We start from the raw sequence: 24798 nt of genomic DNA, 5'->3' as shown, positions 1-24798 counted from the left end.
TGCCATGCTAAGCTGGACTTCCATATAAGGGATGGAAAGGTGAAGCAAGGAATATTTTATACATTCATATTTTTCACACAATAGAGATTATGTATTTTGGGGCCACACAAATAGACTTATTTTCATAAGTCAAACAGCAATGGCTTAAAATTCTCATTATTTTTGAAAGGCACATAACTTTTGAATCATTGTTCTTGTTATTCTTAAAAGACGCATAACCTTTAAGATTCAAATAATCATTTCATATATGAAAGTTTTTAAACTTAGTACAATTAGCAAGCTAACAAAAACTTAATGCTATTTTTGTTAAGGGCTACTCTAAAAAAGCTATTCTATGCAACACCCCACCCCCCCGACGGACCTCCTATAAAAACCCTCCCACGACATGGCACTATCCAACCCCCCGCGACATGGCACACCCTCCCTCCTCAGAAATCCCCGCTCCAACAACCCCCCCCCCCCCAAACACATGGCACACCCTCCCTCCTCGGAAAACCCCGCTCCACCCGCCCACAACATAGCACACCCTCTGCTCCCAAAAAACCTCGCATCGTGAGGAGAAGGTATCACGTGAAAGCGAGGCAGAGGGAGGGACCATGCACGACGTACTCAAAGACAATCGCGACGAGGAGAGGAGGCGCCGCGTCATGGCAAGGCGAGGGGGTTTCCTACCACGATGTCAGCGTTGGAGAGTCAAGACGTGATCCGAGGGAATTGCCATGCGATGGTCTCAAAACAAGCATGCAAAAGGGTGCAGCACCAGGACTTCCCGAGAGGTCACCCATCCCAGTATCCTGCATTAAGAAGAGCTCATTGTTGATGGGTATAGATTGTACCTAATCTCATATCATGTACTCCCTTCTATATTCTTGTTTTACCAAGTTTATCTCCATTCCTTGAGTGTTCCAAGCCATGGTCAAAGTTGATTGCATTGGTATCAAAGCTAGGCACTCTTGTAGAACTGCATTGAATACCATTCCATTGAAATTTTCAAATCCCATATGGATTGCTTTGTGCCACTAAACCCATTGCAAGAGGAGAGAAGTCAAGGCACCTAACAATGGGAAACCCCTAACCCTACTGCCTATGCAGCATTCATCTCCCCTTACTAAACCTCAAACTGTTGAAATGAAAAAAGAGGACACTTCTTTTTGGGCTTTAAATATGCCAAACCTCTTGAGTGTGAGTGTGTGTGTGTGTGTGCGTGTGCATGCGCACGCGCACACGCACACGTGCATGCGTGTATGACGACAAACTATCACACAACTGTGGCTTTGGCCCAGGCGAGAGAGAGAGAGAGAGAGAGAGAGAGAGAGAGAGAGATTTGAATGCACAATTGTTTTCCAACCAGGCTTCAGAGGAGAGTGGTATATGCGGTTTCCCTTTTGTACCAAGAATGTATCTGTGTTTGCTTTCTAGTGTTGATAATTGTCTCCTCTGCAGCAGGTGTGTGAATCAGTATCCAGTTTCTCTGTTTCAATCATGTACTGTTCTAGGACTCTACTCTCTCTCTCTCTCTCTCTCTCTCTCTCTCTCTCTCTCTCTCATAGGCAAGATCCCTAACCACTACTATAGCATGCCCATTATGGGCATCGCTAACAGCTAATAAATATAGTAGTAGATGGTAAATGACAATAAATGACAAACAAGCTGATCAAGTAACCACTGGAATGAGAGTTTTAAAATAGTAGTAGATGGTAAACAATAAATGACAAACAAGCTGATGGAGTAGCCACTGGAATGAGAGTTTAAAAAGCCCTGTCGATTGATGCAGCAGATTACTCCCCGCCTGGGACTACACCTTAACTGTGACTTTGACACTAGGATGTAAGCTGTGATTTCAACAATGCTGGGAATATATTAAGCAAATGCAAATGTCTTCTCAAGAATCAGCTTCAGTATCCCGACACTCAACATGGTGATCCTTAAAACTGAAACACTACTATGCTGCATCAGATATTTGACTGTATACATAAATCTTTCGATCATATTCGTTGAACGACAGCACCCTAATTGCTACAATAGGATGCATGCCTAGAGCTTGTAAAATCATCAATGCCATGCACCGTTCAACAAGAGAAGTTGAATCAGTGCGCATAATCTCACCCAAATACACTGAGATGCAAGTGTCATGATAGGGAGATTATCAGATAGAAAGGCACAATGGTTCGTTACAAGACATTGAGAATGATTCTTGGGCAATTACAGGGGACAGACTAGGAGAGTTACACATGGGACCTCAATTAGTCTAAAGGCCAGATGCACTCTTGCAGAGGCACCTTCTGAATGCTTCGAAGTGCAGGATTCAGACCAAGGCTTGAGCATTGTTGTCCAGGCAGTATTTACTATACCTGAAAACAAATTTGCAAAAGCTTGGGATGATGGAGACTTGATGTGCTTCGTATCTGTAATGGCATCTTCTGCTGAAAGATGGATGCCTCCTGTATGGAACCTGTTACAATCTATAACCACCCAAGTGAATCACAAATAAAAGTTAAGGTGGTGCAGCCTGAAGGATTGCAGATAAGATTGCACCCATTGTCAAAACATCAGACTCGTTCTCCGTTGCTGTTTCAACCCCTGACTCTAAGACTGCAGCATCTAGAGTCAGCTTCCGTTTGGCAATAGTGTAAATATCTTCATCAACAGTCCCCTTTGTGACAAGCCTGCACAAGAATAACATGGAACCTGTTAACATGGAAAAGAACACAACTCTCAGTTTTTCCAAAAAAGTTGCTTAAGTATCTTGGGAAAACCTATAAACAGTAACAGGCTTTGTCTGTCCAATACGATGGCAGCGATCTTCAGCCTGACGATCCATCTGTGGGTTGAAATCCATATCATGGATAATCACAGTATCTGCACCTGTAAGATTCAGACCCTGGCCTCCAGCTCTTGTTGAAAGCAAACAAGCAAAGATGTCTGGATCATTGTTGTAGTTATCTATGATGTTTTGTCGCTCTGCCACTTGAGTGCTGAGAAAGAGAAATGGCAATTTTACAAAAAATATGTGAAAGCATATGTGCACGCCTCTACTATGTCAAGATGAAAGCATATCTGCATGCATCTACTATGTCAAGATGGTAGAGCTTCAGACAGTATTTGAATTCTGGTTGTTAAAATTTGCACACTGCACTAGTTACAAATCCGGCCACAAGTTCTCCAACTTATCTCTTCTGTATAAAAAGAATAAGACAAAACCTGCCATCTAGCCGTGTGTATTCAAGTCCCATTACATCCAAAGCCCATTCAAGAATGTCCATCATCCCTGTCCATTGACTGAATATAAGTGCACGATGACCTTCACGCTTAAGCCTTGGAAGTAGCTTAGACAATGCCTGTAACAGTGGAAGGTGAAAAGTAAGCATGTGAAGTAAACATCATGATGTAAACCTATCACTTATAATTACCTGACACTTTGCAGAGCATAAAGCGTAACCATTTGAAAGAGCTCCTCGTTTTCCTATTCCAGAATAAGATGCTGAGAGCTGATAGAAACACGCACTTGGTAAGATTCTTACAAGTAATATTGGAAATAAGATAAGCCAAAAGAGGTTGACTAAATAGAGCAATAGAGCTTCGTGGTGCACGTGATTTTGAATGCAGTAACAACAACCCCAAGCTGCCTTAAAGGTACATCCCACAACAAATCCAAGACTTGACCCTGGTGAACTCAAACTCAAAATTTTAGACTTAACCCTGGCGAACAACTCGAAATTTTAGAAACTCTTCCATAACCAGTCTCCCCCCATCAAGGTGATAAAATACAACAATTATATTCTTTAGTACAGCCAAATTGATTAAAAAAATATTCACCTAGTGCTTTAGAAAAATTAAAAGAACCCTTCTTCCTCCAGCTGGGAGCAACTATTTTTTTGTCAACAAAAGAATCAATCATCATTAGTTACCGGTTCACTGCCCAAAGTACCTATAACTAATCCAAAGCAATGTATGGCCATACAGAAAGCCCCACTCGACTGCTCCACAAAAAACCATGCCCTCCACATCTAAAATTGACAAATAAATCCTTAACTGAGTGTGAACAATTGCAAGCAGCATCAGAAGCTCCTGGAGTACTTAGAAATACATGCTTCCTTTCAGGATAATGTACAAGGTTGGACTCCTCTATCCATAGCTAGAAGTAGTTAAACCTGACATGTTTACTGAAGTCATGCTGAAATTTCTTATTTGTCTTCATCTACCTATACCTCCTCTTCTTTCTCATCGCCTGCCTCTACCCCTAGCTCTACCTCTATCCCCTCTTTCTTTACCTCCTCTTCTTTCCCCAAACCCTAGACTGCTAACTTATGTGTTTTTTAAATGACCATACAGAACATTATTTTATCCAGAAAAGTTTTGTGTACATTCAATACCATACTAAATCGACAGGCTAGACATATTGTATGAATCAAACCTGGCTAACCTGATGGAGTATGCTAGTCTCCTATCTAAACACCAAACTATAAACAAGATACTAAATATCAGTTGAGTGTGATTTTTGGTCCATTTATGACAAAAAGTTTTTTGTAGCTGCTTGTGGATGTGTTGTGCACCATTACATCGTCCCATAACTAGGAAGGATGTTATGATCCTGGACATCCAGACGGGCGCTATTAGCATTGGTCGTGGTGGTTATGAAGTAACTTAGTGCGAGTGCACTAAGGACACTTCAAGGTTAGGGCAGCTGAGTCCTATTTATAGGACTCAAGGCATAGATACAGGAAACAGCCAGAACGGCCACCCTGGGATGCCAAAATGCCATCCAAGCCCAAAATCTGTCCCGATTCACATCCCAGTTGGGCAAGATGTTCCCTGTCCCATTTCTTACAGGGAATGCAGCACGGAACGTCTCTATTGGGCAGGACATTCCCTCCACCATTCCAGACAAGGAACACTGACAGGGAACAGGAAACACCATGTCGCAAAGTGAGTTACTGGCATAGTCGACTGCCCGTCTGCCTACCGAATTGCACGCCTGCTCCCGCATGTCTCTCACATGCACGTCTCCCCCTTATTGCCTGCCTGTCTCCTGCCCATAGCGCCCCCAACTGTTTGCACCTGCCGACAGGGCCCCCGGCGCCACACTGCCTCCGTTTCTGTATGCTGCACTGTGCAGGCAACCGACAGCAGCCCAGCTTCTCCCACTTTTCTCCATTCTTCTCCTCTTCTCTCTTCTTTCTTCTTCCACTTCCCTCTTCTCCCATTTGTCTTCTCCATTCTTCTCCTCTTCTCTCTTCCTCATTCTAAGTTCTCCCTCTCTCTTCACCCATAGCAGCAAGCCCTTTTCTTCAGCCATTTTTATTTCACCTTTCAGCTCTGAAATGGTTTCATCTTCCCATCCCACTCATCATACCAATGGTCAAGGAAGGTCCAATGATTGGTCATGGTGAGAAGAGGTAAATGCCAACTTGCAAGCTTAGCCCGTACAAGTAAACTAATGGAGCAAACAGGGTAAACCGTCAAAGTAAGAATTTCTATTTTGAATTTTCATTGATTTTAATTTTTCACATTTTCTTAAATATTAGAATATGGAATACCAATTGCCACTTGTTTCCTCTTATACATAATTAGGTCCAAGCTCATCTCCTACACAAGCCAAATTCAAATGTGCAATTTTGTCCTTATGTGACCTTGCAAAAGCAAAGTTAGTTTTGCGACCATGTAGCAAAGGGAGTTTTGCGACCGTGTAGCAGGTCAAGAAGCTCATCTCCTACACAAGCCAAATTCAAATGTGCAATTTTGTCCTTATGTGACCTTGCAAAATCAAAGGGAGTTTTGTGACCATATAGCAGGTCAAGAAGCTCATCTTGCGTCTAGACCACGACGTGTTACAATTAACCTTGCAACTTTGGTGACACCACCTCCATCAGATGTGCCTAGAGTAGGATCAGTATTTGGAAATGCTTCCTCCATACCTACCGTAGGCTTTGCATCGGTCATGGCATCAGCAATGCCACATGTTACACGTAGACAAAGCACACTTGATGCTAATTAGGATCCAAAGAAGAAGGAAGAGATGCTTCTTTTTCTACTACTTCATCTTCGAATATTCATGCTCCATCCCCATCCCTCCGGTTTCTTCTAGGGGTGTTGAGCCATCATCAAGGGACCCTTTCTCTTCGGATGGGGGATTTACCTTCACCTAGTCAAGGGGAGTCCCTATCCCACACAAGTGCTTTGCACGTACTTAAGGCTACTCAATATTCTTCACAGCAAAATGAGCATGTCATTATTCTGCAGTGGTATCAACAACTTATGCAGGACTCAAATGTTTCCCACTTTCTTGCCACCCCTAGAGGCCCACATAGATCAGCCAAATTGCAAGTCCAATAAGATAGTTCACTATGCATGAACTATGCCCTATGTCACAAATTCTTTAAGATCATGCGCCTACTACAGTTGATGAGGCTCTTGCACAAGAAATTTGCGCAATGCTGTCCAAGAGAAACTCGACTCTATCGAGTGAAACCAAACTTGAGAGTTGGTTCTATGTCCAAAGAAGTGGAAGATGATATCAAGATGCAGCAAATGCGGAAGCGTATAGACAAGACTGAAGGACAATGAACATGAGAGAAAGGGTGTCATAAGGACATGTATTTTTGAAACCTCACTTAACATGTGGATTAAATTTTAATCACATGGTTAAGTAAATCTTGCACATGTGAGGTGTAATTGGGGTTAAAGTAAATCTACGACCCAAGGACCTGAGGAAATCACGAGATATCAAAGGCAAAAGTTGCCATAAGTTATGCCACGCAGGTACTTGGTGGTAAATGTTGCACATGTGAGGTGTAATTGGGGTTAAAATAAATCTACAAGCCCGAGACCTGAGGAAATCACGAGATGTCAAAGGCAAAAGTTGCTATAAGTTATGCCACACAGGTACTTGGTGGTATCTGGTGCCAGTTGTTGGCCTAGGTCATTCATTTGGCCATAAGTGTCAGTGGATGACACTAGAGAAGTGGCCTTTAATGATGCCTAACGCCAATCTAATGATCAGAGATGGCACAAAGACACTCGGGAATGAGAGTAACCTAGACAATTTAATTATTGGCAAATCACATTTTTTTTCAGGACATCGAAATAATTATTAAATTAATTTTCAATATTTAAAGACAAAAAATTAATATTTAATTATGGATAATGCTGAAAAAACTATTTGCGAAGGCTATCACTTATCAAAAATTCCCATGCAAGATTGAAAAACGTCTTTAGAGGTTGAAGAGAGGCATTTTAGTGTATTCAGCTTGCAAGAGAGAGAGAGAAGATGCTGCTAGTCTAATTTGCAGCCATTGGAGGACCTTCTAAGGCAGCCAAGGGCAAGAGAAGACCAATCAACAGCACGTGACAGCATCTACAAGCTGTTGAGACAAGGCAACAACAGTAAATGACCGATTTTCTTCAATTCTTTGCATCTACAAGCTGTTGAGACAAGGCAACAATACTAAATGACAGATTTTCTTCAGTTCTTCGCAAAGAAAATTCGAATTTTCTCTCTCCTCAGCATTCTCTCACATCTCCCAACCTTTCTACAGTCTTACTCTGAAGATTACAGCATTGAGATCACCAAAGGCTGAGGAATTTCAGATTTCTCTGCTGTAAACCCTAATCTGCAACAAAAATTAGGGTTTGGCAACAACCTTGGGAAGCATCCTAGAAATTGGAAGCTCCAAGACTTAGATTCAACATGGAGGGACCGACAAATCAAATGAATTTGGGGCATTTTCCATCTCCATCAAAGCGAATGAAGGCCAAATGACTACCCGAATCAAGGGGCAAATCAGATTGAAGACTTGCTAGTCACTCCCAACCTTTCTACAGTCTTACTCTGAAGATTACAGCATTGAGATCACCAAAGGCTGAGGAATTTCAGATTTCTCTACTGTAAACCCTAATCTGCAACAAAAATTAGGGTTTGGCAGCAACCTTGGGAAGCATCCTAGAAATTGGAAGCTCCAAGACTTAGATTCAACATGGAGGGATCGACAAATCAAATGAATTTGGGGCATTTTCCATCTCCATCAAAGCGAATGAAAGCCAAATGACTACCCGAATCAAGGGGCAAATCAGATTGAAGACTTGCTAGTCATTTTGGACAACAAGGGAAGTTGGAATACCAAAAGGGATTGGGAGAATCCTATTGTACATCAACTTCTTTTTCAATTTTGTTAAATAAATACCACAAGATGCACCGATTTTGGGATCAACAAGGTGTCCATTGTCCAAAATTATACGGTAAAGTGTGCATTTCAGTTTTGTGAATTTGTTAATTGCTTTAAATAGTGCTTAATCAAGTTATTTACCACCCTATCTGAGGAGAAAGGCTAGTTTCAAAGGGGGAGAGAAAAGTGATAAAACGCAAAAATTTGCAATCAATGAATGCTGAAATGAAGAGGGCAAATGTACAAGGATGGTCAATGTATCTCCTCGAGCCGACTCTCTCCCACCAATACTTGAAAAGCAAGTGAGAAGGGTAGGCTGCCAATGGGGGCATAATAGCTAAAATAAAAGGCCATAAAATAATACAATCCGCTAGCAAAAACTAGCCAACCTTATTAACAACCAACCGACAACATCATAAAATAATTTGCATTGACTGAGAAAAATGGGTAGTACCCTCTAAGAGTACCTCCGAGAAAATAATCTGCATTGACCGAGAAACATGGGTAATACCCTCTAAGAGTACCTCCAAGAGAACTGAATGCAGCAATAGTAGAATGAGAAATGCTAGTCCAAGGGATGAGGGTTGTCACGTCCAATGGGGTCCAATTAGTACCGTCCAATACTAGTACAGTACTAATCGGACTAATAAATCTTGGACCTACGTCCGATGAAAAAAATTATATATATAAATTTAATACCTAAATTGAATGTTGGGACTCAAAGTAATACACTTTAAACCTTTAGAGACTTTATACTAGAAGTTTACATATTAAGAGCTTGAGGATAGAGAGGATGGCCACTGGAGAGCTTGAAAATGGAGCCAAGGTGAAGATATGGCGAAGGATAGCTTGAGGGAGTGGGGTTAGAGAGGTTGAGGAGAGAGTGTTTGAGAATAAAGAGCTTAAAAGTTGAGCTTGAAATTTGAATTTGAAATTAGACAAGGAAAGAGAGTAAGAGAGTCTATTGCTAGAAGGGGGGGGGGGGGGGAGGGGAGAAAGAGTGAGTGAGAGAGAGAGAGAGATTTTCGAGGTATGTACAAGTGTGTTGTGGAGAGGAAGCCTAAACAACACCTACAATTTACCCCAAAAGTGACGTAAATGGTCAGAAATGGGCACTTTAAACAATCGGATAGTTTTCATCGAACGCCATCAAACATGATTGGACATGTACTACTAGAGAAGACAAATCGGACAAGTTGACCCATCCGCCAAACGTGGACAACTAGGGGGATGACTAATCTCTAACACCCCCTCCCATATCCTGGACGCAGGATAAGACTCAAGGATCTGGAGTATTCTTGGAGAACAATATGATGAAGCACCTTCGTAAACAAATCTACGAGATTATTCTTTGTCTCATCTAAGATCTTCTCCCAAATGCAATGATATTGAATCTAAATGTGCTTTGACCTAGCATGAAACACGGGCTCCCGTGCCCAAGCAATGCAAGTATCATTGTCGCAATGAAGTGTTGTGGGACCTGGCTATCTGAGGACAACCAAGCTCTCCTAGTAATCTCTGAAGCCACATTGATTCACATGTGGTAGAAGACACCGCTCGATACTCTCCTTTGTAGAAGAAAGGGCAATGGTGGGCTGCTTCTTGCTACTCCATGAGATAGCACCTACATCCAAAGTACAACAATACCCTATCATTGGCCTCCGTTAGTCAACATCACCAACTTAATCTAAATCCATCCAACCTATAAGAACCAAATGCAAATCTCCAGTATTTGTGGATAATGAATAACAAGATCGGGGGTCCCCCTCAAGAACTGCAAAATCCGCATAGCAACCTTCCAATGTACCATCTTGGGTTCACTCGTAAACCCAGCCAACAAACATATAGAAAAGCACAAATCAACCCAAGTGTTAAGAAGCCATTTTATGGCATAATGTTTATATTAACAATTCTCTCAACAAGACCAATATTGCACTAAAACCAAGTCAAGGACCCAATCAACTACCTATAGCAGGTAGCATCCACCACCAAAGAATCTGCATGGGCGGTAACCTTCCAGTTTGAATCCATAGGAGTAGAAATGGCCTTACATCCCTCCATCTCAAATGTGGCCAAAAGCTCTTTCACATACCACTACTGGAAATCAAAAATCCCCCTCGAAATTTGATAAATCTCGTAGCCTAAAAAGAAATTAACAAGGCCCATATCCGTCATCTCAAACACCTCCTGTAGTGCCGCCTTAGTTTCCTTGACCTTCTTGGCCTAGTCACACGTCAGTCAAAATAAGATCATCTACATAAAGCACGAACAACACGTGCCCTCCAGCAGAGATGTGGACATACAACTAGGGATTGGAAGAGGAATGTCAATATCCCAACTTCCCTTGGAGGAACGAGTCTATCTTCTCGTTCCAAGCACATGGAGCCTGTTTGGCCGTAAAGGACCTTCTTCAACCTGTACACTTATCCATTTCATAAGGAAAAGCCAAGAGGCTGCTCAACATAGATCTCCTCTTTCAAATTACCATTTAGGAAAGTAAACTTCACATTGAGCTGATAAACCAGTCATCACCTGTGGCTAGCTAAGGCAAGAATGGCTCTAATGGTAGCCATCTAAGCTGTAGGTGCAAAGGTGTCACAGAAATCCACCCCTAGATGTTGTCAAAGCCCTTTACAACGAGCCACGCCTTGTGCTTCTCCAAAGTACCATCACTGTGATATTTAGTCTTGAAGACCCATTTTACACCAATCACCTTCCTATGAACGGGCCGGGACACAAGATCCCAAGTGTTATTCCACTCAATAGCATCCAACTTTTGCTCCATAGCCTTCCTCCAATGTTGTGCCTACAAAGCCTCCTTCACGAAGGTGGGCTCTCTATCCTATATGGCATGGGTCATTAAACAATAGTTAGTACAAACAAGCTTGGTAGTATGTGTCTAATTTCTCCAAGACTGCTACAAACTATCTTGCGGCTGCCACTCCTCAAGGACTCCCTAAATCCCTTAATCATGGAGTGTGTCTCGAGCCCAACAAGGAGGAGACCACCTCTCCTCATCCCACTCCATCTGCTGAAGTCTCTGAAACATCCGCCAATGATGGCTCGATCCAAGAAGCCGATGGGGAAGTAGTATCCTCATCCAAAGATGAAGCATCTCCGCAAGGCATGGGCTTCAAAGGTATAGTCGCTTGCGCCAAACTATCCCCTAGATCTCTGAGCACAGGGTGCTCCTCACCCCCCTCTATGACTAGAACCTCCACGAACCGAACATCCCAACTCATGTAGACATCCCGCTTAACAGAATCGTACAATCGGTAACCCTAAGACTGTGAGCTATATATAGTCCACAAATACCTCTCTTCAAGAAGCCACTTTAAATTTACCACATTGTGTCTTCGCGATATGGACATAGGCGTCACACCCAAAAACCCTGAAATAAGAAACATCAAGCTTAGACCCAAAATACACCTCATAGGTGTCATATCAGCAGTGGCTAAAGTGGGGGATCGATCAAGGATGTGGACTGAAGTAGCCACAACCTCGACCTAGAGACAATGAGGTGTCTATCTATGCTCCACCATGGTGTGAGCCATCTCAATCACATTTCGATTCTTCCTCTCCAATATGCCATTTTCTTGAGGTGTATTTATGTTTGCAAACACCTCGTGGATACCATGATCTACATAAAACCTAGCAAGCTCATTAGAAACCTCCTCCCTTATTCGATCATAATCTCTTCAATGTCTTGCCTAATCGGTTCTCCTCAAAGAATAATCAATCCTTGAAGTGGGAGAAAACCTCTGACTTCAACTGCAAAAAATAAGCCCATGTCATCCTACTAAAATCGTCCACAATCAACATGAAATACAAGCTCCCCTCAAGGGACTCAATCCTCATAGGTTCACAAAGATGTGTAGAAACAAGCTCCAAGGGTACTGAAGTCCGCCTTGCAGCCTTGATGGAAATGGCATCACAATGCTATTTTCGACAAATACAAGATACACACGACTGTTGGCCAACATACCTCAAGCAAGTTGTCCCCTAGATGCCTTCCAAAGGTAATCATAATTTAGGTGGCCAAACCGAGCATACCAAAGCTCAGACTGTGTTCAAGAGGTAAGAAGAAAAGAAGTCAAGGCAGAAGGAAACCTTAGCTTGTAGACTCCATTCTCCTCATAACCGGAAGTAAACACCTATCTCAATACATGATCAAGAATTCGAAATGAATCCTCCTCAAACTCGAGGGCACAAATCTTGTGTATCAAAAGTAGATGGTAACCTAAACCTAGCACATTAAGCACCTCTATAGTATGGATACCAACCTACCCAGCTGGAATAAGCTGTATATTACCCCTCCTTTGAATAGGAATAAAAGAGCTATCACCAATGAGAAACTGCCCATGCGAAGGCCGCGAACGGGTAACATTTACTGTAGAAGAAGTCGTGTGCCGAGAGACCACTATCGACAATCCACACACGAGGGTGTGGGGCCGTCAATTCAGCATAAGAACCCCTAGGGGTCAATGCCTCAATCATCTCCATGTGGAGAAAGGCACTTGATGAGGGAGCAACCACCATTCTTAAATCCTTTTAAGACTTCTCCTTGTCCTTTTTCTCTTTGTTGGACAATCCTTCTTCATGTGACCTATCTTGCCACAGATGTGACAAGTGAAATCCTTTTCTTTGTCCTCCTTCAATTTGTCCTCCTCCAATTTGTCCTCCTTGTTCTTTTGGTCCTTTCCTTATCTTTTAAGAGGATTGACCTATCGATGCCTCCAATTTGAAAGCATTCTATCCTTTTAATTGATCCAAGTCCAAAACCATAGGGACTAACTCTTCCTGCCTTGAAGCAATCAAGGCAGAGTAAAATGCACTAAATTGGGGTAATAAGTGAGAAAGAAGAGTTATCTCCATGTCATCTCAGGTAATCGCCTTCCCTGCGTTCCAGTTCTGCATCTACAATTGCCAAAGCTTATTGGCATGCATATGCAATTGCCAAAGCTTATTGACATGCTCCCACATAGAAGAAGACTTATTAGGACTCAAAATCCTCATCTAAACCTACAAAAGCACCCGCTTCATTGCAGCCATCTGATTATACATTTGGTCAAGCTCCAACCATATCTCCCAATCCACAATCGAGTGCATCATTATGCACCAAATGCAGTAAATCTCTCCATCAAGTTTTTGATATGAACGAAGAGCCGGAAACAAGGACCTTATACTCCATGATAGCCTAAAACTCCATGTCAATTTCAATCGACATTGTAAATGGAATGACTGCAAAAAACACGGGCAACCCCCTTCAACTCCGCACACGATACCAATGCTTGCTAGGGCTTCCTCCACTCATCCTCAAAGAGTTTCACCCGCCAAAAGCAATGAAAACTTGAAATCCGCACCAAAAGGTTGAAAATGCTGCCTTTCCTCATTCACAAACAGCAAGGATCTACAAAACACAGCAACTTCGCTCTTTCTCCATGCACAACCTATTCATTGCAGCTGAAAACTCAAACTTTTATAACAAAGAATCCTCCCAATTAGGTCTGCCCACAATCAATCAGCCCTTCTACGCTGCTCTGATACCATGTCAAAGTGCAGCAAATGTGGAAGTGTATGGACAATACTAAAGGACAATGAACACAAGAGAAAGGGAGAGGAGAGAGAAAAGAGAAAAGAATGTAGAAATTTGCACTCAATGAATGCTAAAATGAAGAGGGCAAATGTACAAGGGCTATCAATGTATCTCCTTGAGCTGAATCTCTCCCAACAACACGCAAAAAGCAAGTGAGGAGGGCAAGCTGCCAATGGGGAATAAATAGCCCAAATAAAAGGCCATAAAATAATGCAGTCTGCCAGCAGAAACTGGCCAACCTGATCAGCAGCCATCCAACAGCATCAAAAGTGCATAAAATAATTTGCACTGACCAGCCTGCCTACCACATGGCATAGTCACCTACCCGAAAAGGTGCCCGTACAATGTGATTGTTGGAAATGCTCACAAACTAACATGAAAATTGGGTAATGCCCTCCAAGGGTATCTCCGAGAGGGAATTGACTACACTGATAGTACCTTGAGAAATGCTAGTCCACGGGATGACCAATCTCTACAAGATGATTGGTGTGAAGTGGATCTGTAAGACCGAGTATCTTGCAGATGGATCCTTGGACAAGTATAAGGCACGGCTTGTTGCCAAAGGATTCTCCTAGAGACCAAGGTTGGATAACTCAAAGACCTTCACATCTATAGCTCAAATGTCTACTATTCAATCTATCTTGGCTCTAGCAGCTCGTCACCATTGGCATGCATTCCAAATGGACATAAAGTCTCCCTTTCAAAATGGCATCCTAGAGGAGGCTCACAACCTCCTAGTTTTCTTGTGCAAGGACAAGAGGTGTCAAAAGTGGATGTAACAATGGAAGCATAAACAAATGCTATAATAAATTGCTGAACACAAGGACAAAAGAGAAAAACACAAAAGAACACTACAAAGAAAAGAACTTTGAAGAATGCTCGGGAAATGGATTCCATATACTAAACACGAGAATGATGTGTTAAATAGTAAGTCGCTAGTTCATAGGCACTAGCACCAACACCCTCTCTCCACAAGATCTATAGGTGGTGATGTGACTGAGTGAGGAGGGAACCGTATATAAAGGACAAAAATAATGCCAAAATAGGAGCAGGTTGGCCAACATAAAATGCCCCTAATAAGCATCATAAATGCCTCAGTAAAATGCCTAAAATACCTAGCCAGACTCACACATGAGCTGTCTAGACTGCTAACACCCTCTCTCAGATCATGGGTGATCTCATACAAAACAATGATACAATGATAAAGTCTAACCATAGTCCATATAATAAAATCACCAAACGTGAACCATGGATACCCAAGCAATGGGTAATCAAGCCACCACCAAGGTGCCTTGAAGAGAACGTGATTGTCAGTGTCGATCATACCAACTTCTGAAAAATAGAGAGGAGTCATAATAGATCTTGGTGTCTCTGTCAACAATATCTCGCAATAGCATACAAGACCATCCTATCAAAAATACCTTTGAACATATGTGAACATAAATTCCTTGCCTTTGTTGGTGACCACCAAAGTGTCCCCTTGTGTGAGCTCGAACTAGGAGCCAATCGCGCTCTCTATTAAGTATCAGCCCGTCATGAACTTGGATGTCAATCCCAACTCCAAGATTTGAACTTGCCAAACTCCGGTCGACACATTAAGGACGTCCCTCTTTGGAACCCATGCACCTATATACCTATATACACTATAGATCAAGTTCAACGGCCCCACCTCACCTCCCTCTCACACTCCCTCTTTGGCACTAGAGTCATGGGGGATGACCACATCACTTGTACTAGAAGGGCTGCCAAGCCCTTCCCATGATCTAAAGAAGACGATCCTATCCATGCCTTTGTTATGGCCTTGGCCAAAAGATCCGAGGAGCTAGGGTTTGACGAAGAGGATGACTCAACAGAAGACTCCAAATCCTACTTCTTCTTCTCCTCCTCCTTCTTCCTTCCCATGATCTAAAGAAGATGATTCTATCCACGCCTTGGCTGTGGCCTTGGCCAAAAGATCCGAGTCGAAGTATGAGGAAGGGGATGACTTTGCAGAAGACTCCAAACCCCGCTTCTTCTTCTTCTCCTTCTTCTTGCTTGAAGCCGCTAACTCTTTGCACTCCTTGCACAAATGTCCCTTCTTACCACAGTAATAACATTGGGCATTTAACTTCTCCCTGTCACCTCTCTCTAGAGTTGTAAAGGCCTCACTAGCACCACTAGTCAATGATGGAAGCCTCCCCTATAATGGCAAAGACATCTTATGCTCAAGCAACATTGAGGACATCTAGAGAAAACTAACCAGTATCAATGACGTATGAGCCTGCAAAGCATTGGTCACTCCATCAAACTCCGGAGGGAGCTTGTATAGCACAGTCCCCACAAGCTGAGCCTCTCAAAAGGTGGACTGCATGTGTCCAAGCTAGTCTCATACCTACATGATACAAAGTAAGAAAGATTGAATAGTGTTTTTAGGCTCAAACTTCATCTGCTGAAGTTGTCCATAAAGAGTGACTACTCACATAAGCAAAGGAGCCTTATACAACATCTAAAGCATCATCCAAACTGTGGGAGAAGTCTTACAAGCGGTGACTCTCGGAAGAACTTTGGAGATGCAGTGAAGAAATGTAAAATAGGCATGTGCGTCATCAATGTCCCATATGAGCACAGTCTCTTCATAGTTATCCTCATCAAAATTAGCTAGAAGAGGATTAGGATGCTCAAGACACTTGCAAGCTCCGAATACAATACCATAACCGCTTCTACACAAACCAAGCTTTCATAACAACACTCCATGTGAGATAATCAAGGCTGTGTAATTTGTCATCAATGGAATAAGCGACTACCAAAAGAACTTCTTTGGAGATGCAGTGAAGAAAGGCAAAATAGGCACGAGCATCATCAGAATCCCATATGAGCACAGCCTCTTCATAGTTGTCCTCATCAAAATCAGCTGGAAGAGGATTAGGACACTCACTCAAGACACTCACAAGCTCCAAATACAATGTACCATAACCGCTTCTACACAAGCCAAGCTTTCATAACACGCTCCATGTCAGATAATCAAGGCCATGTAATTTGTCATCAATGGAACAACCGGGGGGACGGGGGGGGGGGGGCGGGGGGCAGGCATCTGGAGGGGATAGGAATAGAAAATAAAGAAATGAACAAGAGGAGAGATACAAATTACAACCAACCAACAGCATAGATTGCACAAAACAAAGTTTACACACAGTGTCAAATCACAAAATCTGCAAGAAAACGAGAAGAATCTACCAAAAGAAGACAAACAAAAGCTGAAAATGCTATCACCAAGCCTACAAGAACATAAGAGGCTAAATACACAAGAGCTGCATGCCAAAACACAAAAAGAAGAGGCATGATTTGTAATCAGCAAAAATCAGCATGCAAAACAGAGATCCTAAAATCCGATACCATGTCAGAAGTGGATGCAGCAATGGAAGCATAAACAGATGCTATAATGAACTGCTGAACACAAGGACAAAAGAAAAAAACACAAAAGAATACTGCAAGGACGAGAACTCATAAGAATGCTCACGAAACAAATTCCATATATCAAACATGAGAATGACGCGTACAGCACTAAGTCACTAGCTCATAGGCACTAGTACTAGCTCCCTCTCTCCACAGAGCCTCTAGATGATGATGTGACTAAGTGACAAGGGAGCCTGATATATAAAGGACAAAATAATGCCAAAATAGGAGCAAGTTTGCTAGCATAAAATGCCAGCATCATAAATGCCCCTATAAAATGCCTACAATATCTAACCATGCCCAACATAGAGACTCACACATGAGCTGTCTCAGATGCTAACAGGACCATGTTTATTAGTTTGCAGAAGGCCCTCTATGGGCTAAAGCAAGCTCCTCGAGCTTGGTACCAAAGGATTGATCGATTCTTCTTATAAAGTGGCTTCCATCAATTAAATCATTACGCCAACCCTTATTATAAGGTTGAGGGTAGCAAGTGTGTGCTCATCCTCTTGTATGTGGATGACTAAATATCATAGGGAGTGACACACAAGAGGTTGATCGGACTCCAAAGATCTTAAGACGAGTTCAATATGACAAATCTAAGGATCCTACACTTCTTGCTTGGCTTGGAGATCTATCAAATGGCACAAAGCATCTTTATATCCCACCACAAGTACATCTCTGAGTTACTTTCGGAGTTTGATATGGATGAGTGTCGACCTAGACCTAGAGTCCAAGCTTTTGACAAAACAGAGATCCCCTTTCAAATGCTACCCTTTACAGATGCCTTGTTAATTCATTGATCTAGCTTATTCACACTCGACTAGATATTTCCTTTGTGGTGGCATTGTAGTCTTCTTTTATGAACATTCCTACATAGGCTCACTCGAGAGCCACTTTGCGCATTCTCCATTATTTATAGAGGACTCAATCCTATGGGATTGAGTATGGAGAGGGGGCCACTCTTTCCCGATGGAGTGACCCAAATTAAATAAATGATTCACTACAAGTTATGTTTTCTCCCTTGGATTGGGAGCTATCTCATGGAGCAGTAAGAAGCAACCTACGGTGATACTTTCCTTTGCAGAGGCTGAGTATTATGCCCTTGTTCCACACATGAGATTGTTAGTCATGTTACATAAGAACAAAGAGGGTTAATGTGAGGGTACAAATTGGATCCTCAAATTCAATGAAATTGTTTAGTCTTGTTAGTTAAGAACAAAGACCAGTTCAAGTGAAGGTACAAATTCTATACTGAAATTCAATGACATCCTTTAGTCATGTTAGTCAAGAACAAAGACTGGTTTAAGTGAGGGTACAAATCGTATCCTCAAAGTATGGGTTCTATCAAATGGCTTACATCAAGCACCTATGAATGCAAACATTCTACAACCAAATCCAAGCAAAAGATGCTAAAGATAGTTTATAATAAATGACGGAATGCCTCAAACTAGAGCCATCCACATGCCTTGAGGAAATTCACAATGATTAGGGTGAAGCCTAGCAATCATTGAAATTTTCAACATATCATATAGAAAGTCAAGTATGAACTACAAACAAGTGATCGTTGACATTTCCAACATATCATACAAAAATATAATACAGATTGCATTCCCACTCCTTTGACATTTTGGGCTATCAATTCACCTACCCCAAGCATTCTATCAAACGACTTACATGGGGCATCAATAAATACGAATATCCTAGAGATAAACTAAAGCAAGAGCTACTTAAGATAGTTTATAATAGGTGTTCGATATCTCAAAACCAATATCATCACATGCCTTCAAGAAATTCACAAGGATTGCAACGAAGACTAGAAATCATTAGCATTTCCAACATATCACATAAAAAGTCAATATGGGCCACATTCTCTCTTCTTTGAGTCTTTGGGTGATCAGTGGTTGCCGCTCATAACCATACATTGGCAAGACTTATATTTATCCAATACCAAAAAGCTTAGTATTGCTACAGGTAAGCTCAATCTAGTTTGGGGAACATAACGGTCCCAATCCAATTGATGATGGGAGACGTACGTTGAATACATCTACTCTAGGGTGTAATTAAGCATTTTGATCTATCCATCAGTCCCCAGATAGCTCAAGGATAAGAAACAGATAGCTCACAACCGTACATTGGCAAGACCATGCTTACCCAATAGCAAAAAGCTTAGTATTGTTACAAGCAAATTAAATCTACTTTGGGTAATGGAATGGTCCCGATCAGATTTATGATAGGAGACAAATGTTGAACGCATCTACTCTAGGGTGTAATTAAGCATTTCAGTCTATCCATCAGTCCCAAGATACCTCAAGGACAAGAAAGAGAAATGGGACTACAAATGTGGAAGTCTTGCCCAAAATGACCGATGAGCTAAGAAAGTTGGTCATTAACAATTTCATCAGAATAAAATAGAGTAACATGTGGGTCTCCAACTCGAAACAGCAGCAAACTAATGGACCCTGCTGTTTTCTTACAAGCAACCCATTAGTTCCAAGCAGTGGTTTGGGCTTTTGTCAGTGGGTGATTCAGACTAATATGATAAAACTTAATGACAAGATTACAGATGTGCCAGACATTCAGTCAAAGATTCTCACAAGATGTCATGATGCTCCTTACACCGGTCACTCAAGGGTGTATCTTTCTATTGCCTGACATGAAGCATCAATGTGACTAAGTACCCATTGGTCGAGCAATCAGGGCTGATGGTTTAGCCAAGAAGAAATTGAACATCCTGTAGAACACGTCCCATGTAATAAATAGACAATCTTAAGATTTTGATCAACTTGAACCAGTATTACGGTCTCTCAGTTAGCTCATTAGTTGTTTAAGTTGTTTAAGCAAGTATTTAGGTTGAAATACTTTTGGACACTTGTATTTTGAAAGCTCATGGGACCATAATGGTCCAGCTTCACAGATAATACTGGCATGGGAACGTGACGGTCCAGCTTCACAGGTAATAATGGCATTGGAGCCACTCATGACATGTGACACAGTCTGGAGGAAAGTTTATTGCTCCAGTATCAATAGAATGCCCTCACAGATCCAACCTGCACATATAGGCATGACACAAGCTAGCCTAGAACTGTAGAAATGCAGAGTTCTTTGCTCTCTTCCTGAATGGAACAAGTACAGTATTGCAATGACCTAAGTTTCAAAATCACCTCCACAGATTATAAGACCAACAGAATATGCACAATGAACAGAAAAGGAAGATAACGCACACTGCCTATCAAGCAACCACGAGCAACAGCCAGCACCAACACACGAACCTCAACACACAAGAATCAAATGAAAAAGAACCACCCGCAAACCATACTCACCACCTATTTGCATGTGCCCCCATGTTCACTTCTATTAGTAGCTTCCATTACAACCCTATTCATGAGTGGAATATAATCCAAGCAAGCTGGACCATCACTGTCCCATGAGCTTGCAGAGGTTACCACATAAATTCAACCTGCACACATGCCATAATATAAACCATCCTAGTACTGTAAAAAATGGGGTTTTGGGCTCCATCTGCAAAATCACCTCTGCAGACTCTAAGACCTGCAGAACTAAGGAAAACCAGTCCTTAGTCTCTTGTCACTGTACAAGCTTGAATGAATGACTTTGTTTCTCCTAACCCAGCATCACAGTAGTGAACTTTATAACACTAGCTTTGGTTTCTTCAACATTTAAAATTAATTGCTCAAGCTGCCTTCAGCATACTAGACACAAAGGTACAACGCATGATCTTAGCTCCAAACTCAGTTCCCAAAATCCTCAAAAGAGATCAGGGTTCACACACATTACAACAAGACACTGCATTACCTTGGTTCCAATTTCAGTTCCAAAGTCCACAAATGTGACCAGGTTAAATGAACTTACTCTGTGCAATGCAAAGTCGCTGTAGGTCAGTAATTCATCTTTCACCCGTTCGAGAGTGCATTCATATCCAAATGCTCCCATCGGATGTAAATTTCTGGCTAAACTGTCAACATCAGCTTCAGTGTAGATGCGCCTCACAAGTAAGGGGTGGTTAGCAATCTGAAAAAGCAACATCAACTTAAGATTCAAGAACAAATCCAAGACTACTACCAGGCAAAGAATTCTGAACAAACAGTAGCAAACCTTTCGAAACTGTGTGAAGTAATTAGATACTTGACGTCTTGGAAGAAGATCAACTGCATTAACTGACATCTCAGATGTTGCTTTGACTGACCGCACCATGAGTGCTGCTGCTCTGTATTCTTCAATGGCTTCCTTATAAGCATCAGCTTGATCTGCCAGCATGTCCAGAAATTTTACCTGCACAGTTAGAATGAACTGAATACTTTGTGATAAAATGAACATAATAACATCACAAGTCCATAAGTTACCAAAGCTTTCAAGATTCACCTAACCTTCTGCACTTTTGGAACAAGTTGGCGCATCACATCTGATTTTAGACGCCGCAAAACAAAAGGACCTAGGATTGCTTTAATGCGTGATATAAGGTCCATATCCTCTGTTGCTGCATCATTGCCAGTGCCTCTGTTTCCAAATATCTTCTTCAAATCGCAGTCACCAGAATCAAATATTTCTGGTACCATGAACTCCAAAAGAGACCACAGCTCCTGGAAAAGTAGAATTAGATAAGCACAAACGACCCTGGCCATGTGACAAACAGGTCTGAATGAGTATTCTTCTCACTAGAACCATACCTGAAGATCATTCTGGAGAGGGGTGCCTGTTAGCAAAAGTCGTTGTTTGGCCTTCTGTGCCAAAGCCCAAAGGTTTTTTCGTCTGCTGCTACTCCTATCTTTCAGAAGATGAGCCTCATCCATGAGGACACAGCTCCATTTAAACCGTCGCAATAACTTCCTATCATCTTTGGACTGAGAACTGTATGTCAAAAACTGAAGTTTCAAAATTTCCTTCCAGGAAATTACACCAATAGCAAGCCCATAATAGATGCAGACCTTAAAAAACTCATTGAGACAGGTGACAAGCATTACCTGTGCCTCTCAAACAGGGAATAGCCTGTTAGCAGCACATTGAAAGGCGCATCCTTCCCCATTTTGGCAGTATGATTTAACTCCTTGAAGAGAGCAGAACGTTCAGCTCCATGATAAGAGACAACAGTGAAATATGGGCACCACTTCTTAAGCTCTCGGGACCAATTTTCTAGAAGAGAAGCAGGGCATATAATCAAATGAGGTCCTGGATCCTTGTCCAAATGATTAAGGACAGCCAGAAATGAAACTGCCTGTGAAATGGAAGAGCCAATTCATGAGCATGGACTGATCATTCCATATGCATTCATCTCATTGATCACCAATCAATGTGCATTCAAGTACCTGAATCGTCTTGCCCAGTCCCATTTCGTCAGCAAGAATAGCTGCAATTGTCCAAACATCGAAAACAAAATATTTGGAATCAGTATATTTCCTCCAAGGACCTATGTCTAGAACAGCCACTGCAATTCCCATCTAGATTCTGGGATACTTAATAGTGATACATAAAACATTCTCCTTGGTCATTAGTAAACTGGAACTAACAACTATATATGCAGGCAAAGTCTAATTGTATCTGCATGTTATAACTAAGCAGCAGCATTAAAATCTGCCTGAAGCATTAGCATGCACCCGCATACCCTATTCCGTTACTTCCAGCTCCCAAAGCTGTTACCCTTGAAAAACCCCTTGTAAAGCATACAAGCAGTTGTTTGCGGGTATTACTTAGTGGTGAAATCAAACAAAATTAATATAATTGATCATGATGCAAACTGCTGACAAATTCTGATGTCTTGCCACGCATCATCACCTCAAAAGCACCAACATTATAGAAGATCCCCTTGTAAAGCATACGAGCAGTTGTTTATGGGCATACTTAGAGGTGAAATCAAACAAAATGAATATATTTGATTATGATGCAAACTGCTGACAAATATGATGGCTTGACACACATCAACGCCTCAAAAGCACCAATATTACAGATAATTAGTGTCACATAAGAAGCACGATTAAGGAACTGGAATGTCACATTCATGATCTATCCAGAACCAGAGATAGCTGCAACTTATCTGAATCCAAATCATGAATTTGCTAGAAGGACTAGCTTAACCGACCCCTAAATATTGTAACATTGGACACATGTCAATCCAGTGCATACCTCCTCCAACATTTTTCCGGTACAGTAGTAAGAGAAAATTGACCCCGACCAGTTGGTAAGGTTTCAGCATTAGCGGCAGACCAGTATCTGCTGAACCACAAGCCGCACAGACATCTGCCTGAGAACAAGTATCACCACTATCAGATAGGTGCCATACAAGCAGGAATGTTGTGAGATATAAATATATCTTCTAGACATCCAATCAAAATACGTGACTGTGAAGCAGTGAAAGCTGGTTTAGAATTTCATTGACAGTTTCTCAGGATAAACCGTGTATAAGTTGGATATCAGATTGAATGGACATCTGTGCTGCATGAGAACAATGAACTCTTTTTGCAAGCCAGAGTCTCTACACCAAAATTATGAATGCATTTTGGCATCCTCAAACTGGTAAGAAGAATTTAAAACTGGAGCCACAGTTAGACAGCATCTGTTCTGAATTATGTCAATCCTACTCCTCTATCTCATTCTGCAAATCTAAGGGGAAGACAAACAAACCTGAGAGATAATTTTGGCAGCTGAGGCATCTACTTCAGCATATCTATCACATGCAATTGGCTCTGACGGAGACCCAATATTGAGCTCTTTCCGCAAAGATGCTGCAATTTCATCACATTTTTGGAGAGTATTGCTAATGAGGTCAACTTCGGCTACTTGAGATTCCTCTTGAACCTGTTCCACTTGCACGTCATGTGGATTGAGGGCAAGCTCTTCCTCCTCCTGAAGCGCTCGTGCAATGGCTTCATCATCTGCAACACTTACACCATTTTCATGGTGCACTATGGTGGAGCTCGCTTGATGTCTTTCACTTAAAGGATCGAACTCCTCATCGCTGCTGTCATCGAGGACAACGTACCGTCTGGATGTCCGTTTCCTGGTCGAGCTTCTCACGGGAGAGACATCATCCTCTATGCCCTCAGGCACGACAACCGGCTTTGCGACAGATCGAAATGCGAATGACTCAATCGAAGGGAGAGAATTTCCCAAATGAGCTAGGGCGTTGCCGTTCTCCGGCTGTTCTCCGTTGGCTAGACTCTTTCCGTTGCTGGAGGCTACACGATTGGCTAAGGTTTGGCCATGCTGGTGTGCGGTCTGCGGCAATGCCGCCAAGTCGGGAGTGGAGAGCCGGGGGCCAAGGACGCGCGAAGCTTTCACTCGGAAGCCACTGTCATCGTCGTCTGAGAGCTCGTCAAAGCTACGTTTCATGGTAGCCGGGGCGCTCTGCGGAAAAGTGGAAGAAGCGGACACGACAAGGCTTCAGAAGAGACGGGGAATTTGATAGTCGGAAAAATGGCTGCAGCAGGCGAGCACGCAGACAGGGGACACACAAGCATGAAAAGGCTACTGTGTCTCCCCAAAGTGAGAAAATTTGTTTGTGGAACATAGAAGCAGAGTCCCTCGAGGGTTAATGTGCATTGTGGAGTAACAGGAAGCGAGGGCGTTTATAACGGGTGTCAAAGCCCAAGTTCC

General features: G+C 42.1%; 1 protein-coding gene across 1 annotated transcript; it reads right to left on the bottom strand.

The window, feature by feature from the left end:
- Positions 1-1860: 1860 nt before the first annotated feature.
- Positions 1861-24798, bottom strand: ETL1 (SNF2 domain-containing protein / helicase domain-containing protein). The gene is made up of 12 exons (XM_087662276.1): positions 23827-24798; positions 23329-23446; positions 22515-22555; positions 22173-22423; positions 21879-22059; positions 21579-21791; positions 21307-21483; positions 21064-21222; positions 3411-3488; positions 3202-3338; positions 2757-2975; positions 1861-2666 (listed from the first exon to the last, which is right to left on the bottom strand). The coding sequence occupies exons 1-12, from the start codon at positions 24532-24534 to the stop codon at positions 2495-2497; spliced, it is 2454 nt and encodes an 817-aa protein (XP_087518402.1). The 5' UTR covers positions 24535-24798; the 3' UTR covers positions 1861-2494.

Source organism: Lygodium microphyllum, chromosome 21, assembly GCF_053477565.2.
Source record: "Lygodium microphyllum isolate KBCC chromosome 21, Lygodium_microphyllum_v1.1.10, whole genome shotgun sequence".
NCBI classification, from domain to species: Eukaryota; Viridiplantae; Streptophyta; class Polypodiopsida; order Schizaeales; family Lygodiaceae; genus Lygodium; species Lygodium microphyllum.
The sequence above is the reverse complement of the archived record's forward strand: the minus strand, read 5'-3'. Positions and strand labels throughout refer to the sequence as shown.